Here is an 11353-nt window from a genome sequence, read left to right on the forward strand (position 1 = left end):
CACCATTTAGCACCGCCATGTTTCACCGCCATGTTTCTACAGTAGCCCAGAACGGCTTAGGCCGGAGTCGATAATGTTACTCACTCCCGCTGCTGCCGCTCTCTCTCTTGCTTCACCACTCACTTCCCTCATACACACACACTCTAAGCACTGGCTCTGCTCCAAATGCTCCAAAATTACAAGAACTGGCTCTAGAGAGGGCCATTCACGTTTTTGCGTCAGCCACCATAGCTCTTCTACACACTTGGCACACGGGAGAGGCTTCAGTTGGTTGCAATCTCAACCTCACCGCTAGATACCGCCAGATCCTACACACCGAACCTTTAATTCAGTGACATTAAAGCTGCATTTGGGAACTTTGAGCAAATATGATAAGTTAATTTTATAAAAATGTCACTGTATCCTGACAGTAGTGCAAGAGACAGATAATCTGTGAAAAAAATCATGTCACTTTGTACTAGTGCTCTTAAAGGCATTTGCAAGTTTCCACCATGCCAAAACAAAACAACCAATCAGAGCTGAGCAGTCTCTGGATAGCTGTCAGTCACTGCTCGCAAAACGTGCTAACTCCGATCAAACGGTCAAACTAGGCAGCGCTGATCAAATATGAATCAATATTCTGTTACTGTAATGCCTATTTCTTGCCTCAAATGTTTTCAGAAACATCTTTTAGTGTACTGTTTAGCTAAACAGAAGAACATGATTTTTCTCATATTATCTGTCTCATGCAATACTATCAGGATATACTGACTGTTTTTATAAAAATAACTTTTTTTGTTATATTTGCTCAAAGTTACCAACTTCAGCTTAAATAAATGTTTAATTAAAAGCTCTTTATTTAACAATTAACTGCCAGTTTGTCAAAGAATTAGGCAATGCTTAATCCCACCTCTAATTTCTGCTTGTCATGTTTTAATTATTGATTGTGAAATTGATTGTACCTATTCAGTTATATCTTTTTGAGATATTGGGGGGAGGGTAGTGAAAGATTTTTTTTTCCAAACTCCAAAGAAAATATCTATAATGCTGAGTGCCTTGCTTTTACAAAACCTGAAACCTTAGGTTCAGCCCCACTCGCCACCCAAATAATTTTCGTACAGTCCCCAAGTGCTAACAACTTGTAATCCTTATTTATGCCAAATAATTAGTTGCTATTTTTACATGGATTTTATCAGCCTTCAGAATCAGACCTCAGCATCATACACAAACACGTACACACACACAGAAAATAAAACACAAATAGCTCAGTTTGACATAAGTCCTTTTAATTTCAGAAGACTCTTTAATTGCATCAACATGGCAAAGGTAGTTAATTTGTAAATCATATTAAATATCCATATTTCAAATCCAAGTTAATATTCAACTGAGATAAACCTGATCTACATTTGTTATTTTCTAAAATTTTAAAATTAATATTATTTAAATATATTATGGATATATTTAATTTCTCTTTCAACAAGTCAGGGGAAAATTTTCAGACAACACTTCTCTTTCATAAAACAAGACTGTTATCAGAAAATTAACAATTTCCATATAAATATTTTCAAATTTTAAATTTGTAAAAACTATATATCACAGTGATATCTGTCATATTGTTGGGCACAAGTGTTAGTCAATGCATCTAAAAGCATAAGGAGAAAAACCAATTGTTTCTTAAAAGATGCTGAAAAAATATTAGAAGAATAATTTATTTGCAGATTTGGATTCTACTTGACTTTCTATTTATTGTGCTAATTAAAAAGCTTTTTGGCAAGAGGCACCTAACTTTTTTTTTTATCATTTCAAATAGCAACTACGAACAAGAAGTGCAAATTATACATGACCTAAAAAGCATCCAACTACTGCCCCTTCGTTCTGTTTCATTTATATCCAGTAGTGCAAATCATGGGAACAGTTCTTGCAAGTCATGCCGAAATAGTCTTCTCAACCAAGCAACAACAAAAACCCTTGAAATCCCTTTGACGAAATACTGACCAATAGCAATTGCACTTCACATTTCACCAACAAATGGCCGTGGTTATGACGTATGAACGGGAGGGTGGTACATGGTCATCTATACAGAAAAATGCCCTCCGAACACAAACTCTACAAAAAAAAAACAGACACACAAACGACTGCACACCTTGGAGAGATGTTCTCCGGTAAGTTAAAAGGCAAATGGTAACTGACTACTAAAGAGCAAGGTCGTGATGTGATCGGCTCATGGGATGACCTACACGTACGAGCAGTAGCCTGGCACGCTGAGCGAGTCTTTAATGGAACATCTGCTTCCTAGTAACATTTGGAAAATAACACTGACCCAAGCCAATCTCCTGTTGAGTTTGAAATACTTTTCTGATTAATCACAGCATTTATATTTCATGTAACTTCTAATTCAGTGCCACAAGTAGAAAAATTGGTGGCAAAAACCTGACATGGCCTCGTTCCTTCTATACCTTATGACATACAAATCTGTTTAGGATAGATTTGAAAATGCCAAATATACCAAATCTACTGGCATCCATACCACTGTTACTGTCAGGGAGTAAAAGGTGTCAGTATGCTTCAAACAAAGAGCTTTTTGGATCATTGAATAGCATCCATAGACTGTATATATAGATGGACGAAAAGTCTCCACTTCCTCCATTGTACAAAATTGAAGCCAAAATATCCCGGATACCGCAGCTGCTATCTTGAGATTTTGACATCATTTGGAGTCAGAGTCTGTTGTCGAGATGTTTTGGCTTCACTTTTTGGGAGCTGTCATGTCATCCATCTTTATATACAGTCTATGATAGCATCTGAAACCCCCCTCCCTCCACACCTTACCTGGCTGTGTCTGACAATTATGGAAAGTCAAACTTTGAACTTCTCTCTCAAGCTATCTTTTATCATTCGCACTTTGTTACTTCTGTTTTCCTATGTGCAAATGAGTGCAACACTATGAATGCCATCAAGGAAAGATTGTCTTAAAGTATGTGCAGTTATGCTTCTTGACCCTGTCTTTGCTGGCTGGCTTTTCACCCCGCCTTCCGCTGTGGCTGTTCAGCTATAAATACTTTTACCTACAGACAAACAAGTTCATTTCGAGCATACTGACACCTTCATGTCATCCAAGTCACGGTTTTGGCCAACAAAGGTTCATACTTGCCAGAATCACAGGCTAAAATTCCACTCTTCGCTTTGAATTTTTACGTATTAAGCAACAATGAAAATGACGATGATATTGGGTAAAATTCACAATCAAAGCAAAGCCACTATAAAGCCCATGTAAAGGTTTATTATCTAGCCTGCACCAGAAGCAAACCCCGGACATTTCCCTTACACTCAAGCAAGCGAGACGTACCTCTATACATGATTAGATTCCCTTGATCTACAACTATTAAAAAGAGCAGCACAGTGGCATTTAGGCGTATAAGGGAGGCGTTAGGGGATGCTTCTGGACAGAGCGGACTACCTTGGGGAGAAATACCTCCTCTTCTTTTTACGTCCGCCATCCTTTGTTTCTTCAGCTACAGGTGCAAGTCCTCTTGCAGTAAAGGCTGCGACATCTCCCTGCTTCTGTGTTTTAATGAGGGCAGCTGTTTGAGCGTCACTTGTTTGATGTAGACCACCAGAAAGCCCAGCACCATCACCACGCCGAGGAAAGAACCCACGACGGGGGCGTAGGAGTACCCGTTGACCCTGGGAGGGACGGTGGATATGGGTGTAATCGGCTCATGGGACAGCAGGTCCTGAACGTTTAAGAGGGAGCCGTTGTTTGGCAGGGGGCGGATGGACAGGATGTGGCACATTAGAGGGTAAAGGTCAACGGAGCGCATGGAGGTCTTGATGTAATTCTGCCGAAAAGCCGGCCCCTGGGCCACGAACACAGGCTGCATGCTGCGTAAGGTGTTGTTATAGCCATGGTTTCCAACTGGAGAGAAAAGACGAGAAATGTATTAGCATAACTGGTTACAATGCGTTGATGTTAATTATTCTTGCATTGTTAATCTATAGATTTCCACATCCCATGGCAGAGAGAGATTTATGGAATCTGGCACTGCTGCTCTCTCGAATGATTTACTACCGTCACTGCTCGCCCCAGCTGACTGGTTACTGCTAAATCAATCACAGCAACGCACAAGCAAAACTGAAAATTAAATCAAAACACACAAGCACATAGACCTTTGATGGAGGCTTAGGCTGGTTAATACTGCTCCTAAAATGTATCAGTGCAATTACACTCCTGGAGAACTGACAGGATTCACTTAGTGTGCTGTGAGTGAAATCAATACAGTTTATCAATGCTGCCTGCAATGGCAGCATCTTTGGGTTCAAGTACCATCCAATCAGGCACAGTATCACAGACTTATCCTGCCTTACAGGGCGGGTCCCTCTGTGTTCTGTTCTGTTTTTTTTCATATGGAAATGCCCACTCAGCAGTTGTAAGCTAATCAAGGTTATGATTGAACGCTAGCACTAGCTGAGATAAAGGTAGCTGTGCTATGTTTGGAAATATCTGAAAGTGTTAATTTTTATTTTTTGACAGAGCATTTTGGCAAACTTTTCTTGGGCACTACCCACATAATCAACTGTGCTGCTCATCCCACAAATGCATGATCCTTACAAGTTGGACATCATTGTGAAGGTAAATACACAGGCTTTCTTACGATGTAAAATACAATGCCAATTAGCAATGTAACAACAGAGAAATAATCCACCAAACACAAGTTTCCGAACTTTTTTTTCCCAGTGTGTGTGTATATATATATATATATATATATATATATAGCAGCGTCATCGTGCAGAAACCTAAGTCATGTCACGAAGGAAAAAGTTTTTAGAAGGGCTTGGGAAAATAGCATTTTGACTCTAAAACATACGTACTTTGAACAAAATTTGAATGTTCAGATTCAAATACATGAAGCACACCTCTGGGAAGCTACAGAATGACATAAAAACCTAAAAAACAAGCTTGATTTCATCTATTGTACCGTGTTCAATTGAAGTAAACAGGGGAGAAGGTGTATATTCACAGGGCAGAACTGTAACATGACCGTACCTTTTTAATCTTCAGCCACCAGGAAATGCAGGTCCAGTCCACACACCGATAATAATCATTAATAAATGAGCATTGCTGCACACTGGGTGTACTCTAATATATCTAAGTGCCTTCCCTGTAATGCACTGAGGAGCAGAAGTTGCTAGACAGTAACAGCTATGGTTTTATCATCCTGGCCTATTGATCTCTCATTAATCAAACAGCTGTACAGTAGAAACAACTTCTGATATGCAGCATAGTATCATACTATACATATTTGGCTAAGCGGTCTCACACCACGTTGTAAGTGAAGACTGAGAGTCAGCAGATTTTCTCTCCAGCCAGAGACTCCAGGAGGTCATTTTACTGATTAACAAGCCTTCAACAGGAGAGGAGGAAAATTAGCTGGTGTAGTCTGCTACCGCAAGGAAAATCTCAGATACTCAGTTTGAGATTTCTAATATGAAGAGGGGGTGTTTGAAAAAATACGTGCTTGTGATTTGAATTGAAGAAAAATAACTGCACTTGGAGGCGGCGCAGGACACACTTCCAAACCCACACACACATTCCCGCTGTTTCTAAGGGAAAACAAATCTGGCTTTCTTTGTTAATTACAGCTAGTATTACATGAGCTAGCTTTGGTTCAATGGCTTAAAAAAAAACTCCTGTGAAGCTATTAATAGAGCAAGTACTGTTTGAAACATCTGCAAAAACCCTGTTTAATGTGTACAGCCACAAACCAGAACAATTTCCCAACAGAGCTTTATATGAGGCTTGAATACATACGCATGAAGGGCCCGGAGGTCCTGTTCTGCATGATGGTCCAGCCCTCCTTGGACTCTATGATAATGGGCATGATCCTGATGTTGTGTCGATAGTGGAAGTGCTCGGGAATCTCTTCCTTCTTGTACACCACCATGTTCGGGTTTGCCTTCGCCAGTTTACTGTGCACCTCGTCGAGCTTCCCTGCAAGACAGATGAGAATAAATTATATGATGTGTTAATTAGTGAGCTTTAGAGTCTATGGTAGGCAGATTTTGTTAGCTTTGGACAGACCCAGGCTAGTTTCTCCCTGTTTCAAGTCTTTATGCTACGCTAACTGTCGCCTAGCACTAGCTTCATAGTTATCGTACAGACATGAGTGGTATCGATCTTCCCTTCTAAAAAAATGTCAAACTATTCCTTTAATCAAGTTCCTTGACAGCATTGAATGTGACAGATGTTTCAACAGCTGAATAGACTGTTATCAGGCCATTAAATAGGCGTTATTGGTCGCTATAAGCATCATAGATGTGGGTCAACAGGGGCCTACTACACCCACTAGTAGGTTTTATCATCTATTCACATGGTAGATCACCAAAGGAAGGTATAAAAGAACACGACAGCGACCTCTAGCGACCGTAGTAATTATGACAGGAGCAGAAGCAGAAGTCAGGTGCCGTAGTATAGATGGTGTTAAACTCCATATGGGGTGGAGGTTGGGGGCAATGAATGGGACACAAAACACAGGGTTTTCCCCCCAGAAGACTCATTCAGTTATGTGTTAAAAGGTGTCGCTTTCACTTTAACAAAGCAATAGGTGTAGTAGGCCCCTACTGACCCACATATATGGTGCTTATAGTGTTTGATAACGCCTATTTAATGGCCTGATAACAATGAAATCGGGTCAGTTAAAGTGATACCTTCTTTAGGCAGTATTGCCACCACTGGACTCTTGTCCACCCAGGTGTACAGGTCTCTGCTCACATACTCGTCCAGCTCTATGATCTTATCAGGGAAAAGCTGCGTCATCCCGTGGTCACTGGTCACTATCAGGTTCACTTTCTCGTACAGCCCCGCCTTCTTTAGCTCATTCATGAGTAAGCCGAGCATCTCATCGATCGTGGCGATGACCTTGTCCATTTCTGGGTTCTCAGGTCCCAGAGCGTGCCCGCTCTCATCCGGCTCCTCCCAGTACAGAACTCCAAAATCCACCGCTGCTTCTTTGGGCAGAGTGAACCATTCAATAATCGACTTCACTCTGGTTTCAAAGGAGACTGAGGCATTATACGGGAGGTACTGATTGGGGAACATGCCGTGGATCTTTACGTCAGACCCCGGCCACATTGCAGCCCCGCTCCGCCCTCCAGCTTTCTGGATGGTCACCCAGAGAGGCACCGCCTCCTCCCACCATCGGGACTCGTAAATACTGTTCGTCTCCATAGAGAAAGAGCGGTTCAGAACGGGGTCGTACATTTCGTTGGCCACGATGCCGTGCGTCTCGGCGTACAGCCCCGTCACCAAGCTGTAGTGGTTGGGGAAGGTTTTGGTGATGTAAGCGTTCTCCACGTGCTCCACCATCACACCGTTATCGATGAGTTCGCGGAAGTTGGGCGTCGGGACCCGGTCGATGTAATCCCATCGGAAGCCGTCGAAGGACAAGAGCAGCAGCTTGGGCCGCTCCCTCACGCCGTGGCTCCGGCGCCCGTGTTGGTTCAAGCGATGGAGGGAGACCAGAGGTAGCAACAGCAGGGCCCACAGGCAGACCAGAGGACTGCAGCCTCCTCGCAACAAGCAGCCCAGCATAGTGTGGTGTGTGATGGGACAACCTACAAACACACACAAAAAGGAAGAATTCAGTCAGGCTGAGCAATTAAACTCTCTCATCTGAGAAAAAGTATCCGTATCTCAGCTCAGTATCTGTAGAAGTACTTTTCATTTCTGTATAATCACCTGAAATTAAGAATCGTTGTGTTTTCGTTAACTTAGAATGAGCCTTTGATATTGTATCTACATAGGGACCGGGTCTTCTTCACAGAGTCCGCCATGTTGCTCCGCCATGTTTCTACAGTAGCCCAGAATGGACAAACCAAACACTGGCTCTAGAGAGAGCCTTTTACAGTTTTTCTTTACCTGAAGGCCACTGTAGTTCTCCAACATGCTTGTGAAATGGAGGGGTGAGGGGAGGGGTATTCATTTGGTTGCAATCTGCAACCACTAGATGCCACTACACCCTACACACTGCTCCTTTAAGTGATAATTACTGTTGATTAGGGCTAAGGCAAATGATCGATTAGTTGCACAATAGAAAATTCGTCCACAACTTAATTGTAGGGCTGACCCCAATGCTTCAAAGCTTCGACCATTGCCATGGTATTAAACATCCAAATCACTATTCCAATACTTCGTTTTTTTATTTTAATTATTTTTATATATATAAGTATGTTATAATAATAGCAAAATACCCAAAATAGCCCATGAAATAAGGAATAATCCCACAACATTATTAATTATTATTTATTCTCAGACCAATATCACTGTCTGTTGTGTGTAGAGATGTGTGTGTGTACAGTAGTCCAGTACAGTAGCACTGTCCCGGGCACTGAAACGGGGGAGATGGAGACAGACAGAAGAACATGTCAACCTACTGCTGGTCCGCGAAGCTTGAAATACTTTCGAATATTTCTCACCGAAGCTTCGAAGCCCATAAAATGGTATTCAGGACAGCCCTACTTAATTGATAATCGATTAACTCATTTCAGCCATTTATTTAAGCAAAAATGCCAGGAAATGGCTGGTTCACGCTTCTCAAATATAAAAATTAGCAGATTTTCTCAGTTTTATTACGTTGCATATTTAATACCTTTTAGGTTTTGAACTGTTGGTTGAACAAAAACAAGTTAAAGATGTCCTCTTGGGCACTGGGAACATGTCATGGTTAATAGATTAAATTATTGTTATAATAAAACTAATAGATTAATGAGCTCAGCTCTATAGCGTAAGAAGTTACTTCAGAAAATTCAGAGTCATTAGTACACCTTTAAGAAACTTTCAAAAAAAGTTTTTAAAAATAGCTCTGTGCATCACCAGGAAGTGTATAGCAATTACATGGAAGTCCGATTCCCATCTCTTCATATCTAGATGGCTTCTGGAAATGAACAGCTGCATTCCACTTGAAAAGATCACATATACCCTGAGAAATGAATACAACACCTTTCTGAAGATTTGGCAACCCTATTTAACCTATATGGACTCCTTACCAACACCTATATCGGATTTGATATAACAAAATTGTCAGACTTGATACATCATTAGTCATCTGAATAAGTCAGAACACTGCATCTCCTTATTTATGATTTCTTTATTTGTGTATTTAATTTGTTTTTATCTATATCCTTTTTAATTCAATTGATAGTTTATGAGCCTATACTCCTTTTGAGTATGGTTCTTTTTCAGTTTATATGTGGGTGGGATAGGGAGGGAATTTGGAGCCATGTTTTCGTGAGTTTGTGTTTTGCATGTTTTGTATGTTTTGTATGTTTTGTATATTTATTCTTAAAATTTTTAAAATAAAACATTCTAAAAAAAAAAAGAAGAAAATTCAGAGTAATACCAGTGTAATATAGCTTTAAAGCTCTGTCATGATATTCCCGAGCAAAAACAAGTCTTATCACGATATTGCTGTTGATATGTTGATACATTATCCAGCTGTACATAACATGGAGTTAAGACACAAAACATAACATTAGCATTAAAGACATTACAGGTCAGGAGAGCAATGATGTCATTGGATATTTTGATATAACGGCTGCAATGCATCTATAAGAGCGACTTTACAACAGATGTATAATGACAGCCTTCCTGCTGTCAATAATAATAGCAAAGACGCAACAATAATAAGACGACATCCGTGTTGTAGCCTTTGTGCTGCAGAGCTAAACAGCTACAACACGCAGCACTGCATGCAACAACATAAGACATCCACACACACAGCTGCAACACTTGACATAGCTGATCGAGGTAGAGAAACGCACAATAATTCATAATATTATGTTGTCAACAAGCTTACCTCGTTATCTGATCCTGCACTGGCTCGCTTTGCTGCTGAAGGCTGCTGCGCACACTGAGATAAACAGCCGGAAGGAAGTCCCGCCTATTAAACCTGCTGCTGTGTGTTTTTTTAATGTGTTTTATTATTTGCAGATATTAAACCGAACCAGATCATTTGAAGACAAAAGGCTGTCCGGTGTTTTTCTGCAAGTGCATGCTTCCTCTGCATCCCCCAAAATCCACTGCAAATGCACCGGTCCCGATGACGTAATGTAGGCTGAGGAAGGGAGGTGACAGAGAGGAGGAGGTGGGGGGGGGGGTGATCCGGTATTATAAATAGACATCTTGGTGTCAGTCAGGTTACAAGAATGTTACTTTAAGATTTAAGAAAAATAAAATAAAAATGATGAAATATGTCAATGTGAAGGGTGTTGCATTGATTAGATGTGAAGGTGGAAGAAATGTGCACTCAAATTAATGCGCACCTACTAAAAATAGTCCCCTTCAAAGACATTGTTGCTCTAATTCCGTCAGATAATAATAATAATATTGAAAGTGCGATGCAATATCCGCCCTGCAACAATAATGACAAACTTTGTCCACAAGGTGTCAGTCAAGTCCTGTCTAAAAGTTCACATTCTGTTAAAAGAAAGATCTCAATCATGATGTGAGGCTATTTCTGACCTACTGAGAAGCACCTCCATACAGAGAAACATCTGATGCTCAGTACTCTAATGCACCATATACATTCTCTACTTCATTTGCTATTAATGCAATGTCCATTTTTATGATTTTGGATGATCGAAAGCTCCAGAACAGCTGATAAATGGACCTCAAGATGAGATTGCTTCTGTCAGTTTTTGTTTTCTAAGGTCAAAGGTCAGAGGTTCAAAGTCTTTTTATTGGTATTCTGTACAAAATCCAATAAATCACAGAAATAATTGTATAAGCAAATCCCCCATCCCTAAAACAATATTACTGCACCAATAAATAAGCTGATTTAATTTCATAAACAATTACATTTATACATATAAATGAATTAAATCTGATAGAAACATAACAACCTAAGTATAAGTTGTGAATTATATGTAATATGGGGTCAGCAGTTTAAAACTTCAATGTCAGTGGTATCCATTTTTTCTATATAGATTAAAAAAGGTTTCCATGTAGCATAAAATTTCTGAGCACACCCTATTGTAGTATAGCGAATCTTCTCCAGTACCAAATTATGTATGAGATCTTTAAACCATATCCTAAAGGTTGGAGGATACTTCTCCTTCCATTTAAGAAGTATAAGTCGTCTATCTAAGAGAGATGCAAAAGCTATCATATTCTTTGCCTGGCGACTAAGATGTATGTCTTGTGGTGCTACTCCAAATACTGCGGTAATAGCAGAAGGTTCTACGGGTCAGACGTTGAAGTGTTAAATATACTTATACAGGATCAACGGTCTGTTATGACATTAGGTTTATGATTATTTATAAAGCATGTATCATACAGACGGGTGAATAATTAAAGAAAAAAATCAACTTGGATGAGCAT

The 11353-nt window shown here is 40.1% G+C and overlaps 1 protein-coding gene across 1 annotated transcript; it reads right to left on the minus strand.

The window, feature by feature from the left end:
• Window positions 1-1244: 1244 nt before the first annotated feature.
• On the minus strand, window positions 1245-10079 carry enpp5 (ectonucleotide pyrophosphatase/phosphodiesterase 5). The gene is made up of 4 exons (XM_037750195.1): window positions 9831-10079; window positions 6685-7590; window positions 5789-5968; window positions 1245-3895 (listed from the first exon to the last, which is right to left on the minus strand). Exons 2-4 carry the CDS (start codon window positions 7565-7567, stop codon window positions 3492-3494), a joined length of 1467 nt encoding a protein of 488 aa, XP_037606123.1. The 5' UTR covers window positions 7568-7590; window positions 9831-10079; the 3' UTR covers window positions 1245-3491.
• Window positions 10080-11353: the final 1274 nt, after the last annotated feature.

The sequence above is a fragment of the Sebastes umbrosus genome, chromosome 18, assembly GCF_015220745.1.
Source record: "Sebastes umbrosus isolate fSebUmb1 chromosome 18, fSebUmb1.pri, whole genome shotgun sequence".
NCBI classification, from domain to species: Eukaryota; Metazoa; Chordata; class Actinopteri; order Perciformes; family Sebastidae; genus Sebastes; species Sebastes umbrosus.

Excerpts from the sequence above, each read along its gene's own strand:
- enpp5 (XM_037750195.1), bottom strand. The coding sequence starts at position 7,567 with ATGCTGGGCTGCTTGTTGCGAGGAGGCTGCAGTCCTCTGGTCTGCCTG. Across the intron at positions 5,969-6,684 it reads GGCAATACTGCCTAAAGAAG|GGAAGCTCGACGAGGTGCAC; the intron begins GTATCACTTTAA and ends TCTGTCTTGCAG. Across the intron at positions 3,896-5,788 it reads GACCTCCGGGCCCTTCATGC|TTGGAAACCATGGCTATAAC; the intron begins GTATGTATTCAA and ends TTTTCTCTCCAG.